At 43.2% G+C, this 24,972-nt stretch overlaps 1 protein-coding gene across 4 annotated transcripts in view; it reads right to left on the bottom strand.

Moving 5' to 3' along the window:
• RYR2 (ryanodine receptor 2) overlaps window positions 1-24,972 on the bottom strand; it is a 768,107-nt gene that overhangs the window by 24,009 nt on the left and 719,126 nt on the right. For all 4 annotated transcript variants that reach the window (XM_058696266.1, XM_058696262.1, XM_058696264.1 and 1 more), the window contains 10 exons: window positions 19,240-19,344; window positions 16,717-16,798; window positions 12,614-13,911; window positions 11,813-11,880; window positions 8,807-8,954; window positions 8,178-8,264; window positions 7,125-7,343; window positions 5,479-5,609; window positions 3,835-3,877; window positions 617-750 (listed from right to left, as the gene is read on the bottom strand). In XM_058696266.1, the coding sequence (XP_058552249.1) occupies window positions 617-750; window positions 3,835-3,877; window positions 5,479-5,609; window positions 7,125-7,343; window positions 8,178-8,264; window positions 8,807-8,954; window positions 11,813-11,880; window positions 12,614-13,911; window positions 16,717-16,798; window positions 19,240-19,344 (2,315 nt within the window). The remainder of the gene's footprint in view (window positions 1-616; window positions 751-3,834; window positions 3,878-5,478; window positions 5,610-7,124; window positions 7,344-8,177; window positions 8,265-8,806; window positions 8,955-11,812; window positions 11,881-12,613; window positions 13,912-16,716; window positions 16,799-19,239; window positions 19,345-24,972) is intronic.

The following is a 24,972-nucleotide window of genomic DNA, read 5'->3' as shown; positions in this document are numbered from 1 at the left end:
ACCCCATGAACCATGAGATCATGACCTGAGCCAAAGACACTTAACCGAATGAGCCACCCCGGCGCTCCAGGAACACCTCATTTTAAAGTTAAATTCCTAAGTAACAGCATGACCGCATAGTACTTCTGGCTTGTGAAGTCTTTGCTATTTAAACAAAACACAAGAATTATAATAAAAGAATATGAACTTTGAACTTTCCTAATAAAAGGGCTCCATAGAGCCCTCTTCCAAAACCTAAGAAAGATTAACCTCTTTTCAGACAGCATCAGAAAAGGTAGTCAAATATTGTGCTTTTGTATATGTTTGACTTTGACTTAAATGGCATTTAGGGATAGAAAAGGAAAATTAAGTTAAGAACATACATCTTTATTTACATAATTTTTGCTTTATGTAAATAACAAAAAAGTCGCCTTCCAAAATTAATAGGAAAAAATCCAATCATTCCACACCCAAAAATACCCAGAAGCATAGAAGTAGACCCTTAGGTACATTCTCTTTCCCTCATCTCTATTCCCCCAGGCTCTGAGGGAAAGGAAGTCGAGGCATTATCAAGTTCAGAATTCTATTAATTTCTTCTCCTTTGGGTCTAGAGCCATTGGGAAGAGGTAACACTCACACGGCTGACAGGGAGCTGTCTTTCTTTGGCTTCTTCTTTTCCCGGGCATCGCTGAAATCTAGGGCGGCTTTGTCCATACCAAGGAGCTCGCTGATTCTGTCCCGGCCATAGAACTCCCCATATTTATCCATAACCTGGGCACAGGAAATAAAACATTTTACTGGCCTCAACCACTCAGTAACCCCTCGTATGCATGCGCGTACAAACATCTAATTATTTTGACACTTACTATATACCGGTCTTATGTTCGAGTTCACTTAAAAGTCTCACTTCTGGCTCTTCTGTGATCGCAATGCTTAAGGTCAAAGCAAACTTACAGCACTATACGTAATACCCATCCGAAGAACAAGATGTCTTAAGAGAGGGACGCATGCAAAAGGAAGAGGGGGGGCCAAGGAAGTAAGTCAAGAAGTGGAAAAAATGGAATGAAGGGAACTTTGACCAAATTCATACTTTGTGCCAGGAATTAGGTAAAGAAATTTGACTTGCTTTCCCTCATGGGACTGTCACATTATGTAAGTCACACTATGTTATCAGCATCCTATTCTGCAGATAAAGAAGTTATGTCTTAGAAAACATAACATGCCCTTGGGGCACCTGGGTGGCTCAGTGTATTGAGCGTCCAACTCTTAGTTTTGGCTCAGGTCATGATCTCATGGTTCATGAGACCAAGCCCCTCACTGGGCTGTGTGCCGACAGCCTGGAGCCTGCTTGGGATTCTCTCTCTCCCTCTCTCTGCTCCTCCCCTGCTTGTGTTCTCTCACAAAATAAATAATTAAATATTAAAAAAATAAAATAAAATAAAACGTAACATGTCCAAGCTTGCTAAGCTTGGCAGGAAATGAAATAAGGAAACCACCAAACGAGATCTGACTCTCAGGAAAGATCTGCACTGACCATCGCCAGCCATGGGCTGGCCACTTGTGACAGCATCCTCTCTGGGCTCTCAGTTACAACCGTTCAACTCTCCCCTAGTTTCCTGACTTGAGCTGTCAGTCCTTCAGTAATCCCCGGAACCTCATCACCTCCCCCTGTCTTCAGGGCAATCCCTGCATAGACCCCTTTGCACCACCAGAATCCCTTCTGAGCAACTGTCCTCCATTTCCTGGCCCCCCTCTCCCTCTGCCACATCTTCCTGGCTTTGCCCACATGTCCCGTTTTCAGACCGGTGTAGACGTGGGCCCACAGCTCTCCCTTGAGCCCAGGAAGCACAGCCCCGTGACACAGCCACTCTTGGCCTAATGCTTCCATGAGAGGCCCACACACAATGAAAATGGAGACAACGGTAAAAGCAATGAATGAAAAGTAGGAGAGAGAATGGGCCACTAAGGGGAAAAGAGGGTAGGAGAGCAGAGGACGAGGAAGGCAGAAGAAGGAAATGAGCACTTGAGGGAAAGGAGGAAGGAGGTTCCCCAGGGAAAGAAGAGAGAGAACGAAGGAAGAAACACATTAATGGAAAGGAAGAAGGGATTAGCAAAAGTAAAAATAAGCCTCTTCTGAAAGTATACAGTCGAGGTAAATGAAAACATGAAAGAGAAGTGGCAGTTAAAAAGCCCATGAACATCACCCACAAAGGTCTGTTCTGTTATTCTCACGGTGCTAAAAACGGGCTGGGGTGGCCTGCATGGGGGTTCCCTCTGGGCTGTGTTCTCGCCTCACTCCCAGGACAACAAATCAGCACTAAGTATAGTAGGAATGCCACCAATAGTCCCTGCTGCAATTACAGTTTAGTTTTACTTTTTTAAGTTTATTTATTTGAGAGAAAGGGAGCACAAGAGTAGGGGGAGGAACAAAGGAGAGGGGGGCAGAGAATCCCAAGCAGGCTCCACACTGTCAGCGCAGAGCCCCACATGGGGTTTGATCCCACGAACCTCAAGATCATGACCTGAGCTGAAATCCGATGCTTAACTGACTGAGCCACCCAGGCGCCCCTGCAATGACAACGTATTTCTTTGACTCTGAATATGCAGTTTCCTTCAGAGAAATCTGTGCTTTAACAATTCAAAGCTTCTTTCTTAAGTAGCTAATGAGAATAAAATGTTCAAGTTACCTATTTAAAATTGTTTAAAAATAAGTCTTTCAAAGCCCTGGCCCAATGTGGATGTGCTCGTATGCAGGAGGGCAATGCTGCTCAGAATTTCACGTCACACCAGGAGACAAAACTCTTGCGCCAGAATAAAATCTACAAACACACGGCTTCTCTCAACTAGAAAGTCTTGTTATTAAATAGATTTTTAAAAAAAGGTCAACGTGCTTCCTCGTGTACCTGATTTCAGTTCTTGGTGCAAGCCCTCTATCTCCCCTCAGATTGCTAACAAAAAATCTGCTGGTCGCCAATCCTCCTGAGTAACACGGAATCAAAGGGAACAAGAGCACTTCATCGGGCAGATGTCTCTGGCTACTCCAGACGGTACCGGTTGGAGCTAGAACTCATTAAGGAGGTGAGTTGAGTCAGGGTGGCAATTAGAAAGGTTCAAAGAATAAGTAGGAGCTAGAATGTAACGCTTTATGTGAATCGCTTTAGTCTTCACATAAAGCAATAGTATTTCATGATCTACAAGTACCGGTACATACATTATTTCGTTAAAAGAGATCTGACATTAAAATGCCATGTGGTGAGAAGAGCAGAGAAGACCCTTGACTTTCAAGATCAGAGCAGTTAGCAGGCGCCACAGTTCATCACTGATGCCCTATCATTGTTCTTTCTACTACGCTATGACGCAGTCTGCATCAGAAGAATAAAACTTTATGAAAATAAAAAGATCTCCGAAGTTCATGTGAAATAAACAAAACTCAATCCTTTGTTCTCATGGAACGACTCTGCTCCTACAGGGCGAAGCGGGATTCCAGCCCCAGTGATTTACAGCTGTCTTATCAGAAAATGGTCGTTAGCCAATTCAGGGGACCCAAAGAAGCTCAGAGAAAATTCTCACCAATTCCTATTACTGTGCGGACTGAGCACCGATTATTCACCTGAGTCAGAGGACAGGTGGATGAAGCAATGCTTATTATTCATTTTATAGCTGCAGAGTATGGGTTCTTCTTTACGTGCAATTTTTGAAATTCATACTGAATTCTATTGCCACTTTGAAATGACATTAAAAGACAGATAAAAGCACACCTCAGTATTTCATTCTCCATATGAGCCATATCAAATTCAAATCTGAATTGCACTCTAGGAAACAAATAGAGAATGCATTCCTTCTGAGAGGTATTACCTTTCTTTTAACAAATTTGTCCCAGTAGTTGTTGGGAAATGACCTAAAAAATATAAAAGCATAAAAGTAAAATAACATCATTTAAAAAAATGATAAATAACAATATGTTGTTTGGAATAAACAAAATACTTAAAATAATATGTAAACGCATATTGTTTCATTCACAAAAATTATAATCAATTTTGTCCCACCTTATCCCATAATTTTCCTATATCAGAGGTACATTAAATATTATGTAAGCGTTAATATATCAATATATACATGCAAATCACAAAAAGACTCCGGGCTAATATTTTAACGGGGAAGAATATGAGCATATTTATTAATAAGTAGCTTGTATTTATTTACATGCTGACACATGTCATTTGTAACATGTCAAATGACATACGTTTCTCTGTCAATTATCTTTAAAAATTAAGGTATCTAAAAATCTGTCATTTTTTTTCTTATAAAGTTAAAAAATCTCATTCCCACGTTATCCTCGAGGAAACTGACCGTGGCACCTGTCTAATATGGACTTCACTTAAAGGGACAGATCTAATTTGACTTAGTATTAACAGCTAGAGCTGACAAATAAAACACTGAGCATTTAGAGTAAACATTTTTTTTTATTTTTATTTTTTTTTTAATTTTTTTTTTAACGTTTATTTATTTTTGAGACAGAGAGAGACAGAGCATGAACAGGGGAGGGGCAGAGAGAGAGGGAGACACAGAATCTGAAACAGGCTCCAGGCTCTGAGCCGTCAGCACAGAGCCCGAAGCGGGGCTGGAACTCACGGACCGTGAGATCGTGACCTGAGCTGAAGTCGGACGCTTAACCGACTGAGCCACCCAGGCGCCCCTAGAGTAAACATTTTTAATGCACAAACACATCATCCCCATTTGAAAACTCAGAGCTTATTAGCAATTTTAACTTCTTAAGAACAAGCAAAGCTGATCACAATAAAAAGATATTTCACACTTGACACACTTGACTAGTAGAAACTACTCAAAAAATAGTGTATCACTAATACCTTTAGTGGTGGCAAGTTCTACTTTTGGGATGGATTGACCTGGAACAGCTGCTAGGAGTCTGGGTCTTGATCTCACAAGGGTAAATAATTAATGTACAGAAAAAGCATTTGTCTCCCTGCCTTATATTTTACATGTCATAACGTTTAACTAGTTTTATGCTGGGCTGCTTTATGGTACCAACTGAAAGTTTACAACTTAGATACGTTGAAAGTATGAAATTCAATATTTTTGCCTTCAATGCTACAACTCTTTCCTTAATGAATCATTTTTGCCTTGTCTGGTCTTTTGGATGAGATAACCCCACACTGCAGGTTATGCCCCTCTAGCTACACACTTCTCTGAACATTGAGTAATGGAGGTTAAGTTCCATCAGGGCTGTGGAAATGGACCCAAAGCCATTTTTGATTAAGGAATTTGGAACACAGATGGGAAAAAAATTGATAGCATCCATTAAGAGGCTGACAGTGCTTAGTCTTTTGATTTTCTTGGCCGAAAATATAACTATTATTCACCTCTGCTAAACTTTTGACAAATCTGCAGGAACTCCAGCAAAGTTGGGTTTTTTTGTTTGTTTGTTTTTTGTCTTGAAATTTCTGAGCACAGTAATGTCTCATATAATTCTTTACTCACTGTGTGTTGATTACGAGTCTATCCCACTGGCCTTTAATATCATCTTCTGAAGGCTGTTCTGTAATATAAAGCCCATCAAATTCCAATTTTCGAGCTACTTCCTTTTCTCGCTTAAAAATAACCAATGGGACCTACATTTGAAAAAAATAAACACGTTAAAATTAGTTTAGATTTACTGGCATCTCCTGTGGTTGCTATCTTTACAAAACAGCTCTGGAAAAAGAAGTATTTCCCATGTTACTTCCAGGAAGGTAAAATTGAGTGAAAATGAATTGGTTATATTTAGGCAGAAAGAAACATCTAGAGGTTTAGGAAAAAAAAGAAGATAGAATAGATATAGTTTATAATCATATGTTTTTAAACACATAGAAGTTCACAGATAACTACACTGAAGAAATCATTTTTATGTATTAAAGAGAAAAAGATGTATTATATCTTTTATTATGATATACTTAACATACATCTTTATATATGTGAAACATGAACGGATACAATAAAATACAGCAATGTTACTAATGTTCCAAAATGCATGCTTCTAAAAAGTGCAGTGTTATTTGAGAAATCTCTTTAATTATTCCACACTCAGCATGCCCATATGCTATTTTGAAATAAATTTTAATTCCAGCATCAGCAAAAATCTTTGTCAGCTAGCCAAAATGTTTCCAGAACATATTGGCTCTCTTTTCATATGGACAGATTTTACAGAAGGCACGGATACAAAAAAGAGGCAGACGTTCTAGAAAAATCCAAGAATACTTTCCCTGTCCCCTCTTAATAAAACAAAGGAAAGACAGGGAAGGGAAAAGAATTTCTGAAGAAAATTTTACAGTCTAGTCTTTCACCCTGGGCTCTGGCTTTTCAAAAGTCTTCTAGAAGCTTCACAATCTGAGGTAGGAGATAATGAAATAAAGGCATTACCAAGAAAAGGTGTCTCGCTAGGAAAAAATAAAGAGGTTTGCAAAGGTAATGGGCAGCCCTGGGCATTCGGAGACTATCTTGAGTTCTGTTCACCAAGTTATATTATTCTCTTGGTATTATTCTCTTGGTATATTATTCTCTTGGTGGGGATAGAGCTGCATTATTCTCTGGGTGAAGGGTGACAAACTGTGGTCTTTCTGCCATTGATGGCATTAGGTAGGTGCCTAATGACTCATAGGTTCCATATGATGTATTATATAACTCTAAAACAGTGGAGCATTGCTAGGAGACATGGTAGGTTATTTCTACCATGGGGCCAAGTTTTGATGAAACGGGTCATTATGTAAATAATTGCCAATATGTGACAGGGAGCTATAACAAGACAGCCCAGGGCCACAGGCCCTTCCCAGGTCAGCCTGCAGTCAACGACTGGTCAACATGGAGCTCTGAAGGCCAGGCTCCAGTCCCCCAGCCCTGCAGGGGCATCCCAGCTTCAGGGACTGAGGCTTGTGTGTGTGGCCTGTTGTATCTGAACCACAGCCCCACTTTGTCTTCTGTTCCACCCTGCTTCTTCTCCTTGCCCCACGGGTGTTGATTCGTGGAACATTCCCTAATAATCTCTGTGCAGGAAATTCCCATCTCAGAGTTTGCTCCCCCAGGAGTCCAACCTGCAAAAGACATGCGCAAACACGGACACACACAGGTACCTTGGTGCCTTACTATCTTACTTTCAAGCAGTAGTAGCCGATGATGCAGAAGAAAGAAATGACCGTGTGAAGAATGGCTAAGATCCGCAGCGTGGGCTCCATGTAGCCGCTGCTCTCCTCCAGGACGTAGTGAACCGCAATGATTCTAGGCGAGCCACTGTCCAGGCTGCTGACTTTGGCATTTCCACTTGAACTGCGAGTGGGGGGCTCCTTTCCTTCAACCACAGAAGAAGTGGAGACCTGATTCAAACCATTTAAAGTAGAGTCAGTTCACTCCCTCTAAGGGACCGGCACACACAAGAAACAATGGAAACCCAGCCTTCTCAGCAGAGAGCCAGATATGAGGCTCAGGTACCATGAAAAGACTAAAAGCAAAGGCTAAAAATAAAAAGATAGCTTTTCAGAAGCTGATGGCCTATAACGAGCACACCCTTTAAAACACCTCCTAGGGCGCCTGGGTGGCGCAGTCGGTTAAGCGTCCGACTTCAGCCAGGTCACGATCTCGCGGTCCGTGAGTTCGAGCCCCGCGTCAGGCTCTGGGCTGATGGCTCGGAGCCTGGAGCCTGTTTCCGATTCTGTGTCTCCCTCTCTCTCTGCCCCTCCCCCGTTCATGCTCTGCCTCTCTCTGTCCCAAAAATAAAAAAAAATAAAATTTTAAAACACCTCCTAATCTGAGCAAGAGTTATGAGGAGTCTAATGCATGCAGGAGAAAAATCAGATGGATAGGCTGCCTTCTCAGGTACCAAATGAATTTAATGTAATGAGGGTGTGCCACACCCAGATATGGTACCAAGGGGGGTATGCAGCCAAATCAGGCGAGGGACACTGGGTAAACCCTGTACTACATCAAACACTCTTTAGTTGAGGTATTTCCCACTTAGTTTGGAGGAACAAGTCTGCTCCTGCCTTACTAGACCGTCAGTGATGTGCCTGAGCTCTAGGTTTTTTCCTTTCATCAAAACAGATCTCGAAAGAAATTTACATGTGCTCATTGGCGAATGTGTGAATTCTGCACACGCAATCCAACCCATCTGTGGTTTCGTACTGGTTCCTGAAACATAAAGATGTACCTACCTTATAAAAGAGCAAGATGAAATTGATTGCAAACGCGACGAATAAGGCTAACATTCTCATGTTGTAAAAGTTGCGAGCAAAATAGTTCTGAAAAAAACGATGGAAATTAAGGTCACTGAATGAAGAGATTGACACGTGCAGACGATTTAAAGCATTCATTCATCTGCTCCAAACTACTTCTTGAGCGCCTACTCTGCATCCAGTAACGTTCTTGGAGCTGTAGACGCAACAGTGAGGGAGTACGTTTGGGCCACCACGGAGGAGGTACACATCCGCAGATGAAAGACAAAACAAAATCTAATTTCAGAGGATGCTAAATGCTATGAAGAAAAATCCATCAGGTTACAGGCTTGGGGAACACTCTGGTTGCACTGTGCTGGCAGTCACTAAATCACATGGCTTCAGGGAAGGTGGATGTGGTGGAGGTTATGGTTTGAGGACAGGGAGCAGTGGGCCAAAGGCATTTATTAGAAAATATAAACACGCTCAGGCAAGCAGAGAAAACATACTTGCGGGGCTGACTCATCCCCTGATTGCCACCCAAGGAGAGGTCGGTGAATGTTTACTGGGCCTGAATGATTAGGGTCTCACAATATATCAATAACAATATTCATTGTAAAACATCTTACTAGAAGTTTCTGTTGATATGCGATGATTTTCTTCCAGAATGCCGACTCGGGAACTTCTGGCTCTCCGTATCTGTGTGTGTGGAGCTGCCTCAACTTCTGTTTACCCTTATCTTCTTTGGCTTTTTCTTCTTTTTCTCCATCTTCTCCCCTGTGAACACAAATGAATGAAATACAAGCCATCCAGGAGCTACAGATATAAACAGGTTTTGTGCCAAATTATGTAAATGGATATTTAAATCATGGCATCGCTTGGGGCACCTGGGTGGCTCAGTCTGTTGAGCGTCTGACTTCGATTCAGGTCATGATCTCGCAGCTTGTGGGTTCAAGCCCCGTGTTGGGCTCCGTGCTGACGACTCGGAGCATGGAGCCTGCTTCGGATTCTGTGTCTCCCTCTCTCTCTGCCCCTGACCCACTCACATTCTGTCTCTCTCTCAAAAATAAATAAACATTAAAAAAAAATTTAAATCACAGCACTGCTGTTGAAAACCAGTTTCTCTTCCAGTGCATTATAATATCCAGAATTTTAGAATGAAGGGTTGGATTCCTTGCCTATCATAGGCTCCCATTGATGGATCATTCTGTGACATTCAAATCTAAAGGGATGTTTGTTCAGCATCGTTCTTCTTCAGGGAAATACAAACCAAAACCACAGTGAGATACCACCTCACATCGGTCAGAGTGGCTAAAATAACAACTCAGGAAACAATAGATGTTGGCAAGGATGTGGAGAAAGGGGAACCCGCTTGAACTGTTGGTGGGAATGCAAACTGGTGCAGCCGCTCTGGAGAACAGTGTGGAGGTTCTTCAAAAAATTAAAAACAGGGGCGCCTGGGTGGCGCAGTCGGTTAAGCGTCCGACTTCAGCCAGGTCACGATCTCGCGGTCCGTGAGTTCGAGCCCCGCGTCAGGCTCTGGGCTGATGGCTCGGAGCCTGGAGCCTGTTTCCGATTCTGTGTCTCCCTCTCTCTCTGCCCCTCCCCCGTTCATGCTCTGTCTCTCTCTGTCCCAAAAATAAATAAAAAACGTTGAAAAAAAAAATTTTTAAAAAAATTAAAAACAGATCTACCCTATGACCCAGCAGTAGCATTACTGGGAATTTATCCAAAGGATACAGGAGTGCTAATTCATTCGGGCATGTGTACCCCAAGGCTTATAGCAGCACAATCAACAATAGTCAAATTGTGGAAAGAGCCCAAATGTCCATCAACTGATGAATGGATGAAGAAGATATGGTACATGTGTGTGTATGGAACACTGCTTGGTATTCCAGTATAATGGGATACTACTCGGGCAGTGAAAAAGAATGAAATCTTGCCATTTGCAACAATGTGGTCAGAACTGGAGGGTATTATGCTACCTGAAATAAACTAGTTAGAGAAAGACAGGTATCATATGATTTCACTCACATGTGGAATTTGAGAAACTGAACAGAACACCATAGGGGAAGGGAAGGAAAAATAAGTTACAAACAGAGAGGGAGACAAACCACAAGAGACTCTTAAAGACAGAGAACAAACTGAGGGTTGTGGGGGTGGAGGGCTGAGAGAGTAGGGGAGGTGGGTGATGGGCATTGAGGAGGGCACCTGTTGGGATGAGCACTGGGTGTTGTATGTAAGTGATGAATCATGGGCATCTACTCCTGAAGCCAAGACTAGGCTGTATGGTAGCTAACTTGACAATAAATTAAAAAATAAATAAATACAGGGCATCTTACAGGTTTGAAGTGTCTTTACGGCTCTATGTACCACATTCCCTTCCAAATGTGCAATAAAAACATTTAACTGAAAACAGAATGACAATGAAGATACTTTTTTTTTTTTTGGCTGTGACTTCCCAATAACCTTATTTTTAAATTGTGATTTTAATGTTCAGTTTTAACACTGACCAGCCAATAGGACTTAAAATCAGAGGCATGTGCATTTGGCGGTTCACATACATAAAGCATGTCAACATATTAATGATGGAATCAGAAGTACTGAAATTTGACAGTCTACAGCTTCTAGGTGCAAAATACCAATCCTTCATGAAAGTATATTTATGGGTAGTCATATAAACATATATACGTGTTATCACATATACATAACCCCAACCTGGATGACATATATCTAACATTATTTTTAACATGAAAGAATTGCCACAGAAACGGCGGTTGTGACGTTACATTTCACTATAACAAATCATCTACGTGGCCGTTTTTATAACCGACCCAACTGTGCGGGCTTCTTCTACAATAAACAGAGGTGACTGTAAGGAAGAGCCCACGAAAACACGCCAAAGAAAACAACGGAGGGGAAAGTAAAAATGCTGTGTGAGCATAGTAGCACTTAGAGGTACTTAAAATTTTACTTCGTTGATTTTTAAAAGTGTGCCTATGAAATTATTTAAACTGGGTGAAAGCTAGAGGTTTCCATGATTAACAGAAAGCCAGTGTCATGGGGAAGTGACCCATTTTTAGGGCTCCACACCCAGCTCTTTCTTTCTTACCGCCACAAAGGCAACTGCGCCCTGCAGCAGGAGTGTGGGTAAAACTGAAGACTTCTGGGCTCCACACCAGAGATGCTGAATCAGAATCCCTGTGGATCTTTGTTTCTACCAAACTCGCCACTGTGCATGTGGCTCTGGGGCTACGCTTTGGGGGGATGGTCACTGCTGGGATTTGGGCAATGGCATTCAGAACGTTTGTCTCCTCCCTGGCTCATAAGGACAGAAGTCCTGCCTGATTCTGAGCACAGAACTGCAGCACTGAGTGACCTTGAGGAGAGCATCCCATGGAATCACTGGAGCCATTTCTGCTGAAAGGGAAATGCACAAACGGAATCCTCATGGAACAAGGAGGAAGAAATGGAGTGGCAGCTGGGGGGGGGGGGGGAGGTCCTCCCCCCAGAGCTTCACCTCAAGAATGGCAGACTTCATCAGGGAGCAAGACAGACTGTCCCCCAAAGAGAGGGAGAGTGCAGGTAAATCAGACTTACTGAAACAAAGGCACATATACAGAAATTACACATACTCGGCCTTTTCAGGTTCAGATTTGCTTTCTTCTTTCTCCTCCTTTTCTTCCTCTTTCACCTTCTGTTCCTTGAATGGGCCAAGGGGGAGAAGGAAATCGGGGTTACACATCACCTCTGAGTGAGTTTAGGGAACCCCGTGACCCCATGACAAATCACAACCTACCAAGGATACCCTCTTGCCTTCACGGAGATGAAGGTGCCAGGCACGCCCTTCATTCTGGTCTAAACTCTCGCCCCTTCTTCTTCACTCACACCTCCCACATCCGCCTACTCGATCCTTACTCACCCTTCAAGGCAAACTTAAGTGCCCCCCTCTTAAGTTGCACTGAGCTCCTCCAAACCAAAGTGATGTTTCCATTTGGTCAACATACACGACCTCTACTGTCTAGTGCCCGCACCATTTAACACTTCATAATTTCCTAGTTCCTTCATGAGTGTTGGTTATATCTTCGTAATAAACTCTTTCAGGCAATTTGAAAGCAATGACCACATCCTCTATCTCCTTTAATGTCCTATGATACCTAGCGGCATTAGGCACCTGGTAAAGACTCATAAAATATCTGTGGATGGAACGACTGCCCAGCTGACTCCTGTCCTTAGGGTGAGGACTTGAGCTTACGCCCTAACAGTTTAAGATAATTCAGTAATTTGCCAAGTATCATCATAAGGCAAGCTTGGCCTACCAAGAGCCATTTCCCTTTGGAAACCCAACTCACGTATTTACCACCACTCTGGCACTAGCACGAAAACTGATGTAGACTTCATTGATCATGCCTAGAGAAGTCCAGAGAGTCAATTACCTGAAATTTTTCTTGCACGTCAGGGATAGGGACCGGGTTGCTCATTAGATCGCTGAGGCCAGCGTTTGGATTATGAGGAATAAGTTTGTACTGTCCTCCTTCTCTCTTCAGATCCAAGCCAAATATGTCCGAAAGAAGGTCGCTTTCCTCTGTCAGTTCCTTCAGGTCTGTCAGATCTTCTGAGGGCAGGGCGGCCTCCATGGGCCTCCTGTCCCCCTCTTCTCCATCCCCTCTCACCTCATCCTGAGTGGGGTCTGGCATGTTGGCTAAGAGCTCTGCCACTCGGATCTTTTTTGCTCCTTCTACTAGGCTCCCGCCAAGCAGCAGGCTGCAAATGATGCGGAAGAAGCCTCTGGAAACGCTGGCCACAAAGTGCAGGAGGCTCATGAAAATACTCCAGTAGGACGAAAAGGCGGCCGTGACCATATCCTTCATCGTCATCTTCTTCACCTTTTTCATCTGTTTCTTCAGGCTCTTCAGGCTGAGCATTCTCATGAGGGTCAAGATATTATACCTGAGAGCAAACAGGGCCGACTTGACCGTCACGATGGAAAAGAAACCCACTCTGGGCCCCTGCTCTTCCGGCTTCTCCTTCTCACTCTCTTCTTTATTCGCTGGCCTCTCATTCAAATCCGACTCTGAGATCTGTGCTGCCAGCTGCATTTCGAAGATGGTGTCCTCACAGAAGTTGACAAAAAGTTCCATTTTCTCCTTTTCTCCCCCTTCGTTGACCACGTCAAATATGAACTGCCTTTTGGACTCCTTGACCTGGGGCTTCTCCCACTGGGTTCGGCTGGACTCACTGATTTCAAAATACACCCTCTCGATGCGTTTGGCACTTCCCATGATCTCGATGCGGCCCAGAAAGGGCTGGAAGTAATTGAGCACGCTCTCTGCCAACTCCAGGAAAGTCTGCAGTCGCGTATCATTGGGCATGTGCTCCGAAAGGTTGGTCAGAAGAACGGCCACGTTGAAGCCGATGTCCTTTGCGGGCTCGTGAAACCTTTTGACAAACTCTTCATAGTCCAGGGTTTCGTTTTCATCCGTCTCTGCACAGGACAGAAGAAACTCGGTTTCTGATTGCGTGTAGTGTTTATGGCTCTCCATCGCTTTATGGAAGTCCCTCTTGGAAATGACTCCCTTGCCGTCAGGGTCGTATTCTTTAAATGTGTCAGAAGAGGTCAAATCCTTTAGTTTTAAGAACATGTCAAAAAACTTGAGAATCATCTCCACGTTGTTGGAAGACTCCACAAGCATATCGACCATCTGTTTGCCAATGGTTCCATTGACAACATTACCTGGTGGTAAAGAATGGCACGTGTTCAGAATGAACATTACTGATAAAACCAGTGTCTGGACAGGAAATGACCATAGAAGCCTCAAATGACATCTGAATCAAGGACGCCTCCTTGGTTATCATCTACCACATGAAGTCTCAGGAAACGATGGATAGTTATTTGTAAACCCTACTTTAAAAGAGTGATTACATAAACACGTCAAAACCATATTTACAAAGTAGTCAGACTAATGGGAGTAAATCAAGATTTGAAAAAAAGCTGGGTTTTTTCCCCCTCAGATTGATCAAGCAGGCAATATATTTTAGGATAGAGAAAATGGGGGAAACATTTATATCCTAAAGCCAGAAACTGAAGTCCAGTTTCTTTTTTTTTTTTTTTAATTTTTTTTTTTTTCAACGTTTTTTATTTATTTTTGGGACAGAGAGAGACAGAGCATGAATGGGGGAGGGGCAGAGAGAGAGGGAGACACAGAATCGGAAACAGGCTCCAGGCTCCGAGCCATCAGCCCAGAGCCTGACGCGGGGCTCGAACTCACGGACCGCGAGATCGTGACCTGGCTGAAGTCGGACGCTTAACCGACTGCGCCACCCAGGCGCCCCCAGTTTCATGTTAATAATAAAAATGAGCATTTGGACAGCATTTTAGGACCGAAGAATCACTATTCATAGAAAATATGTGATTTAATGTTCATATGTTTGTGAGGCAGATACTTTTTTTTTTTTATTAAAAAAAAAATTTTTTTTTAACATTTATTTATTTTTGAGACAGAGAGAGACAGAGCATGAACGGGGGAGGGGCAGAGAGAGAGGGAGACACAGAATCTGAAACAGGCTCCAGGCTCTGAGCGGTCAGCACAGAGCCCGATGCAGGGCTCGAAGTCACAGACCGTGAGATCATGACCTGGGCTGAAGTCGGATGCTTAACCGACCGAGCCACCCAGGCGCCTCGGCAGATACTTTTTATTAATTCTGATTTTACTATTGAGGAAACTGAGGTTTAGCAAGGCTAAATGAATGTGCCCGTTGTGACATGATTATTGAGGGTGAGTGCCAGGACATCAACGTGATCCTCTGAAAGCAAATTATATGCTCTTTCTGATTTACAATGTAAAGCATCTCCCGGCATTTCTTCATGGTCGAGAATATTTATTGTAGGAAAATGGAAGATCATTGATAAGCGTGAGAAAATCAGATATTATCCTAAATTACAGAGTCACAGAAAGCTTTTATCCATTGAACAGAATGTGCTATGTAGCATAAAGACAGCCAGCAGAAAAAAGACACGTGGTGAGGTCTGCTGAGTCCATTTGCGCAGCAATAAACACCGTGGTCGAGAACGTGGGCTCAGGAACCACACCGTTAGGTTGGAATCCAGGCTCATCTCCAAGCTGAGCAATGTGGGCAGATTTCTTAGCCTCTCTGTGCCTTGGTTTCCTCATCTGCCAAACAGTGGTAATACTACCAAAGCCATAACCTTGGTATTAGGATTAAATGAGCAGCTGGTATATTAAAGTGGGTGAATTTGTGGCATCTGGGTGGATCAGTCGGTTAGGCACCTGACTTCGGTTCAGGTCATGGCCTCACAGTTAATGGGTTCAAGCCCCATGTTGGGCTCTGTGCTGACAGCTCAGAGCCTGGAGCCTGCTTCGGATTCTGTGTCTCCCTCTCCCTCCCCCTCCCTTGCTCACATTCTGTGCGTCTTTCTCTGCTTCAAAAATAAACATTAACAAAATTTTTTAAAGTTTATTATAATGGGTGATTTTAAGTTGTCACGGATGCAGTCACAGCTGCTCCTGCAGTTATGAGTGTCGTTACTATTTTCTAGACTAAAATGTGATACGAAGTCATGGTAAAAGAGTCCTGTGCTCAGAGGGCATACAGTGGCTGGCACGTAAGCATTTCTGCAAATGTGGCATCTTTGAAGTCCTAGCACAAGGCACACCTCCTGCCTCAGTTAATCAAAGTGCAGTTATGCAAAGCACAGTGGACTAAGAAACAGGGAGAGAAAAATTAGGAGGGGTTCAAGAAGAAAGGGGAGGTAGCAACAGCAAACGTGTTTTAGGTGGGTTTGGTCATTTTCACATGATTTCACCAATTTTGCCCATCGGTCTCTTGGTACCCCCATGTCACAGAGGAAGGAACTTGAAAACGGAGATGGAACCAGTGCTAGCAAGGGTCACACTGCCAGCAAGTGGGAAAGCGGGGACTTGAACGCAAGCTCTTGAGCACCACGTTTACTGCCTGACCCAGAAGAGACATGGGGCAGGAAAGCAAGACAAGCTGGAAAGAGAGAAGAGAACGAGAGCTGATACAGGCATGCCGTGGGAGAACAGGACTGCCGCCAGCAGCCACCGTGGGGGATGGTGTCCTCTCTTCTTCTCTTGTAGGCCATGAAGGACCCACAGGAGTCACCATGCAGCCAGCTCAACGCAGTGGTTTATACTGTCGGACTTTATCCACATGCCTGTAATGCCCAATGATTACAAACCAATGGACAAAACAAATAACGTCTTCATATATACTATGTCTGGAGAGCGTGTTCTTTAGGATATCACTAGGAAATGACAAGTGTCCCTGTAAGTTACCACTGGTTTCATCTCCCAGCTATAGAAGCTGAGATATGCAAGATATCTCTTAAAAAATAACCTTGAGAAAACAGTAATAAAGCCAGCAATAAATCCAAGGTATCCGTCACATCTCAGCGTTGATATTTTATGCTTTGCAGTACGCTGACTCCATAAGCAAGCACATACTGATCCTTGAAATCGAAGGCTAATGGGAACTTGAAAATGTAAATCAAAACTACCTTCTAGCATGGACAGCAACATGACCACCATATCCTTCTGAAGATCCATTAATTCTTTTAATAGCTCGATTTGACTGGAATCCTGAAAATATTAATATATGTTATATTAACATATAACATATAATACATGGCATATAATACATAATGTGTACATTGCGTTTTAGATAATATGAGAAGACTATGTAGCAAGAACACTGTACTTGTTCTCACAAAAAGAAGTGCTTTGCCAATTGTAAACACTTTTCAGAAGTGTAGAACTGAAGAAAGGTCAAGCATAAATATGCAGCGTATTGTAAACAGATACAACTGTAAATTGTAAAATTGTAAACAGATACAATTCAGAATTAGTACTTACTACTGATTCTATCTCATTTTATTAAAGTATGTGTGAGGACAACAAACGAGTCTAACATGGGCACAGAAGGATGAAAGCAGCAGCGGGTTCTCCAGGGCCAGGGAAGACTCAGGCGCCTCTGGGCATTAGACAGGTTTCGTTTACTTGAAGGCTGTACTCGTCTTTCTTTCCTCCTAACTTATTACACAGAAATGCTATATGTTTTATAAAAATTAACTTATTCTGGAAAAACACACCTAACAGTGATAGGGACATAAATTTATTTTATATAAATCTAACAAAAATGTACTCAAGTACCACCTACAGGAATACTGTATAATGTATCTTATTTACCAATTTTATTAAACTCCTTGATATTTCTCTGGTTAAGATTTTCTGGATTTTTTCTTTGTTTATGTTTGCCTTTGATTTTTCACCATGGAAAATTCTTTTACAAAGGTATGCTGTGTCCAAACAACACAGAAAATACTTATGTTGACATTACAACATTATGGGTCATCAAATTTTACTTTTAAACTATGCCTTGTTTCCTTGTAAAAGATTATACAAGGTATCGTTTTGATCATTTAGATTTTGCTCTACATAAGGTTATTTCCTTCTACATAGTGTCCCCTTGACTAGGTCTACAAACTGAACAACTACTAGGTAGCACCAGATGTTAATAAAGTGATGGAAATACACCAGAACGAGAACTCTCTTCTGAGTGTATAAATTTGGTTCCTGCTGGTTTCCTTTACTTACTAAAGTGATTAGATGAAAGAATCACGTTATTCCCTTATATACGGGGGAAGTCACCAATAACCAGCTGTTGACAAAACTCTAGCCAAGCTTCTCTGAATCCTCTTCCCAACTAGACTCCAAACTTGAGCTTTAAAGACCTGAACAAAACCCTAATAGGGGTTAACTGGCTCAAGGCTGCATCCCTAGCATGACCCTAGCCCACCTTAGATGGCTTGCCCGGAAAAACTCAAGGCTGCCAAAAAAATCTCCTGTCTGTGCCAGCTGACACCCGGGGGCAGGGTCTCCTCTCCCAGTATCTGTGTGAGGGCAACTGCCAGCCTGCAGACACAGCTGGCCCCATCGCGTCTGTACCGATCAACCCTTTGTAATTTCTCCCTTACAGCCTCTACTGACCTTCTGCCTACTCCCTCATTCTCCCTTAAAAATGCCCAGTCACCTCCATACAAATCCAGGTGGAGCTCAGTTCACGCTGGACTCTTTTCCCTACTGCGATAGTTATTTCTGATTAAAACCTGCCCTCATTGCTTCAACCAGTGCCTGGCTTTGCGGCTCTTTGACAATACGCTCCTGCTTATAGGCCGCGGTGGAGGGGGGCGGGGGGCAAGCCCAAGTGTCCTCACTTCACTGGAGGAAAGGGAGCTGGCACACACTAACAGGACACACGAATGTCTTCTGGTCTTAACTCCATCATTCTTTCCTCCCCCTGACACCTGCGAACACCCACACCCAGACAGGTACATCAGATCTCAGGACAGATCATCAAAGTTCACCCTATCAAAGGGACACATTTACTGAAGATTTATATCGAGAATTTTTCCATTCGTGTATCTCTTAGCTTCGAATGAAATAGATACAGTAGTGAGGAAATAATATGCTGATATTTTCAATATGCACTCCCAAGTTAACATTAAAACACAGGTGGACAATCTGTCTATTCTTTATGTGCTTGTCCTTAGATACTTTTTCTCTTTGACTTTCATGAAGTTAAATGTCCTGTTAATGAATGAACGTCATCTGTTGAGAACAGCTGCTTGTTAATGACTCAGCAAGGAAACTGTCTCTCTTTCACCAGGGATTTGCAGATTACAAATCCTTTTTCAATTACCTGGAGGAAGGAGGAAAATTCTAGTGAGTAATCACCAAGAAGTGGGTCTATGAAGGATTGTAAAATAGACAGTGTTTGGGAACGATTCTATTTCTCCATTATAGTCAACGCCTTAATATCTTTTGTTCTCAAATTTGAATAATGGCTCCCATATATTTTCAGCTTACATAAAATTATTCTATTGAAAACTTTTTTTTAAAATATGGAGGGAAAGGTATATAAAGAAGTGACCTAAGAAAGATCATATTCAAACAAAGGAAAGCAGGTAGAGTATGCAGATGACTACCGTCCCTTGCGCGTGGCGATGGGGAAGAGAGTTTACCTGAGACAGCTTCATCTGCATGTGGGCGAATACGTGAAGGAAGCCCACAACTGCGTCCCATAGCCTGCTGTGGGCCAAGCTCTGCTGATTCCCAGTGCAAGGACCCTGGACCGGAGACAGACACACAGTGATCATCCCCAGGTAACCGAACTGCCAAATCAACTTTACAACAATAGGGAGGAACAAAATTAACTTAGCGTTTACATATCACCAACATGGTATCTGGAAAAACAGGAACCCAAATGAAAGATCGACAGTGGTGATAATGGCAGAGTACCCTCAGGGGGTAAGTATATTCTCCTTTGAGATGTTTAGTGTAATAAATCCAAAGACAGTTCCTCAAAGACATTCATGTTCTGTTTCTGTATGCACAATAAAACAGACACAGAAAAAAAAAAAGGAATGATGAATTCTTTCATTTTTGTCTGGCTTTTAGTTTCTTTGACTTAGAGGAAGAGGGTAAGGTCCAGGTCTTTGGGTTATTCGATGAAAGCAATCAGACTTACTACCTGGTGTGAAAAGGGTCTGCGATTCAGCTTCAGATAAGAGGCAATTATTTCTTATCGCGAAATAGTAACCTGGACAAAGCATCCCCATTGAGGAAAACTCCTCTTCAATGCTTTCGTAAGTGTATGGCTATTTTACCAATTGCACAACCACTGAGATTTTAAAAGATTATTAGTTGATCATTACATTCGCCAACCCGGAATCCAGGGCAAGTGGAGCCTAACTTTGCTGTCTTAGCTCATACTTCAGAAGTGATCTTCATGGGATACTAGGGGGCACGTGTTGTAGCAGGCACAAAGCTTGAGTGGAGACAGTTTCTATTTTTATTTCCAAAGAAAGATTCTACAATCACCAAGTTTTGCAAACATACCTACATCAACCAGGGAAATAAATAACAGGGATTTTGTCTATTTCTTAAAAATTTTTTTCACATTTATTTATTTATTTATTTATTTATTTATTTTCCAGAGACAGAGAGACAGAACTCAAGCAGGGGAGGGGCAGAGAGAGAGGGAAACACAGAATCTGAAGCAGGCTCCAGGCTCTGAGCTGTCAGTGCAGAGCTCAACTCGGGCCTCAAACTCACAAACTGTGAGATCATGACGTGAGCTGAAGTCGGACGCTGAACTGACTGGGCCACCCAGGTGCCCCCAGGGATTTTATTTTTTTAAAAAATGTGTGTGTGTGTATATATACATATATATATATATATATATATATATATATATATATATATATATATGTGTGTGTGTGTATATACACATATATACACACACATGTATACATACATGTATATATATACACACACACATACACACACACATTTCTTAACTTTTAATTCATTCGTTCCTTTTGACCAATGACTCATAATGAGTTTCAATTTGAGAGAACATTAAAACATGTTTCAGATTTCACTCTAGAAACAAGTGACCAGGGGAGATGCGCACAATGCAGATGCTGATGAGATGTTGACACGGAACTCTGTCCTGTGTCAGCGTCTCTTCTCTCCTAAAACTGACAGTAAAAGACAGTAAGTGCCAGGTACCTCCACATTTCCAAAGCAAGGGGCTAGACGAAGTTCATGCAAACAAGGAAACTAAAAAGACCTTTCGACCCTAAGGATATAAAGGGGACGAAGTTGAAAAGGGACAGACTTGGGAGAGCTCTCTGCGTGCTGGGCGTCTCCCCCTTCCACCTCTTCTGTGTTGCAAGGGCAGACACACCCCGCGAGCCAGGAGCCGTTAAGAGAGCCACCCGACGTGCCTGGTGTCTGTCTCCAGAAGCAGGGTACCAGAAAGTGTGAAAGGCACGGGGGCACCTGGGTGGCTCAGTCGGTGAAGCATCCGACTCTTGATTTCGGCTCAGGTTATAACCTGCTCTGACAGCACAGAGCCTGTTTGGGATTCTCTCTCTCTCTGCCCGTCCCCCACTCACATGCTTGCTTTTTCTCCCCCTCTCTCTCAAAATAAATAAATAAACTTATAAAAAAATGTGAAAGGCACAAAGTGACCCAAAAAAAAAAAAAATTGGTCTTTCTTATATGGGCTACTAAGGAGGAAGAGATCCCGTCCGTCCAACGAGACTGGAATCTTGCCCAACAAGACTGTCTGGAAGAGTGATGTGATTCCAAGGCAGACAGACAGAGGCCACCGGACGCACAGGGTCTGGGGAGTAATTTGAAGCTGGGTGGGCAAACAGGCGTGTCCAGGCACTGGAAGCAGTCAGCGGGCTGAGCCCACTAACGAACACGAGATGCCACCAGACCGTGCTCCACTGTGCACTCCTGAATCAAGGAGGAAGGAAGACCTCCCCCCGCCCCCCCCCCGCCACTTCTTCCCTTCTTCCTCTTGCGCAGTTCTGACACTGAGGATGCCAGAGGCTGAAGGGAAGGAGGGAAGGAAGGAAGAGAGGAATCCTGAAAAAGACAGTAGAAAATCCCAGATCGCACCCCTCGTACTCCACCCTCTGTCAGATGGGAGGGATTTCCAGCCTGATGGCGAGGGGAGGTTTCAAATAGGGTAAGAGTTGAGTGTGCCACAGTGCTATTACTGTGACAAAGTGACTGAAGGAGTTGTACTTACCTGAGAGCGGCCAGTGCACAAGACCCATTGAAAGAGTGGTAAAGAAATGGCCCAGAGAACTAAGTGCGAGACGGTGGTGAGGAGGACTCCGGTTATTTTCACCTGCATGTTAATAAATTCAGGGACCAGGGGCGCCTGGGTCGATCAGCTGGTTAAGCATCTGACTTGGTTTCAGCTCAGGTCATGATCTCACGGTTCACAAGTTCGAGCCCTGCATCAGGCTCTGCTCTGACAGCACGGAGCCTGCTTGGGATTCTCACTCTCTCTCTCTCTCTCCCTCTCTCTCTCTGCCCCTCTTTTGCTCTCTCTTTCTCTCTCTCAGAATAAATAAATAAACTTAAAAAAAATAATAAATAAATAAATTCAGGGACCGGGCTATAGTGCTTTTACAGTGTATTTCAGTCCTGGCTGTTACAACTCTGGGTTCAAGGCGACAGGTCTTCAGGATTCCACCGGGGCTCAAGTCGGTGTCTGCATTGTGCCTCGTGGTGCAAAAACCTGGGAGGGTGCAAGGGGCAGGGGGCCACTACGTGAGCCCTAAAATGCCATTTCCAAGAAAACAGCCTGGATGTTTCCTCAAGCCACAGGACACTTTCTCCATGTGGTATTTACTATTTTAATCTTCATAAATGACACAGGACTAAGATCTTCTGCAAGCTCTAGGTGACCAAGACTTGGTTTTGCAACCCTGATGCGACAGAGCTGGAGACTGAAGGCCCAGGTACCCGTCCTTCCTTCGAAAGCCGAAACAAACAAAACTTAATGAACTTTCTAGAACCTGCTCAACCTTTACTCTTGCACTTCCAGGAAATGATAACTGATCTGGATGGAACCTGCACCTCCCTTACTGCGTAACCTTCTTTTTAAAAAAAATTTTTTTAACATTTATTCATTTTTGAGAGACAGAGAGAGAGCGAAAACAGAGGAGGGGTAGAGAGAGAGACACAGCATCTGAAGCAGGCTCCAGGCTCCAAGCTGTCAGCACAGAGCCCGACACGGGGCTCGAACCCATGAACCACAAGATCACGACCTGAGCTAAAGTCACATGCTTAACCCACTGAGCCATCCAGGCACCTCCCCCCCCACCATGTAACTGTCTTATCTCCCACATCTACCCGGTGTCTGCATCATATAAAACCTTTGCTAACTGCCTGAGGGCAACATGGTCTTACTTTCAGATTGAATTTCTTCTGGCAATAACAAATAAAACTTTCTCTTCTCTCACCACTTTGTGATCCTAATTTAGGAACTTAGACAATGTAATGTCCTCTTATTCAAGCAATTCTTATTCTTTCCCCTTTATTAAAACTGCAATGAAATCCTATAGATGATTACTTTGACTTCATTGGTTTTGGATCTCCCTCTTATATAATTCTCTATAGTTAGCAAAAATTTGAATCAAAAGCAGTATACAATAGTGTAATCTAAAAGGGAGTCCAAAATAAGCACGAAGCTAGTGATGAGCTTTTATTCCCAGTATTAATAACAGTCATAAATATGATGCAAATGCAAGCTTCTTCAAAATATATTTCATTAAATTCAATGGGGTGGCTTGGACTGGCTCCTGGAACAGAAAAAGGACATGCATGGAAAAATGGATAAAGTCAGTATAAAGTCTATAATTTAGTTCAGAAGACTGTGATTTCAATTTCTTGTTTTTGATAAACGTGTCATACTTATATAAAATGTCAATGTTAGGGAGAGGCAGGTGAATCTTACGTGCAGACTATTTTTGTCTTTTGATGTTTACTTATGTATTTATTTTTGAGAGAGGGTGCGACCAGGGGAGGGGCAGAGAGACAGAGAGAGAGAGAGAGAGAGAGAGAGAGAATACCAAGCAGGGTCTGCCCTGTCAGTGCAGAGCCAGACAGGGGATCGATCCCATGAACTGTGAAATCATGACCTGAGCAGAGATCAAGAGTTGAACGCTTCACCAACTGAGCCACCCAGGCACCCCACTCTCTACTTTTTCTTTGCAACTTTTCTGTATATCTAAAAGTATTACAAAATAACTTTTACTAAAACATATAATTCAGAAATGATTAAATTGTATAAAAATGCCACGTAAACTAGGAGTAACAAGAAATTAAAAAATGAACAAGCCATAATAAACCAAGCTACTTTATCTCTGAAATGCTCACATAGAATGTTCTCTGTGACATGAACAAATTAGAATGAAGTTTGGGGTTCCAGTTCAAGATGGTGACATAAGAGGGGGCACCTGGGTGGCTCAGTTGGTTGAGCGTCCGACTTCGGTTCAGGTCATGATCTCGCGGTCTATGAGTTCGAGCCCCGCGTCGGGCTCTGTACTGACAGCTCAGAGCCTGGAGCCTGCTTCAGGTTCTGTGTCTCCCTCTCACTCTGTCCCTCCCCCACTCACACACACTCCCTCTCTCTCTCCCTCTCAAAAATAAAATTAAAACATTAAAAAAAATTTTTTAAATTTAAAAACGAAAAAGAAAGCACGTGGTAGGAGGCAGGAAAGTCTGAGCGATCTCGTCACAAACTCCACCCCAGGTAGGACACCCAACAAATGGAAGAAATCTCAAACCCTGGAGGTTCTCCCTGAGGAACAAAGCGATTGTACCCCACGTGGGGCAGCCCAGTTAGGACCAATACCTGAGAAACGAGCCCCGCAAACATCTGGCTTTTAAGACCAATGGGCTTCCCGCCCACCAGACCTATGGGGCTGTGGTGAACTTAAGGAAAGAAAGGCTCATAAAGTGCCCTTGTGTCGACTCACCCACCCCAGCGCCCAGCGCAGAAGGTGCCCTTTGTAAAGCATCCAGACTTCATGTGACAGAGACGCATTTCCTGATTTTAAAGCGTGGGTCTGAGGGGCAGGGGCCCGCTGGGATATTCTCCAGGGGTGGAGGCTGCTGGGTGCCGTCTTCCTGTTTTTCCGCTGTCTCACTAATGCCAGCAGGCACCATCTCTGTTCTCCAGTTTGTGGGCTCTCTCTTCCATGCTCTCCCAGTGCTTGACTAAAGCCAGTCGGCTCCATCTTTCTTTTTCTTCTCCTTCTCCTGTTTTTCTTTTCTTTTCTTTTGTTTTTTTTTTTTTTGGCGTGTGCCGTATTTACACTCCCCCTCCGCCTCACTCCGGCCACTGAGGCCTGTGTGTTTTTCCTTTGCTGTGCTTGGGA

Source organism: Neofelis nebulosa, chromosome 13 (genome assembly GCF_028018385.1).
Source record: "Neofelis nebulosa isolate mNeoNeb1 chromosome 13, mNeoNeb1.pri, whole genome shotgun sequence".
NCBI classification, from domain to species: Eukaryota; Metazoa; Chordata; class Mammalia; order Carnivora; family Felidae; genus Neofelis; species Neofelis nebulosa.
The sequence above is the reverse complement of the archived record's forward strand: the minus strand, read 5'-3'. Positions and strand labels throughout refer to the sequence as shown.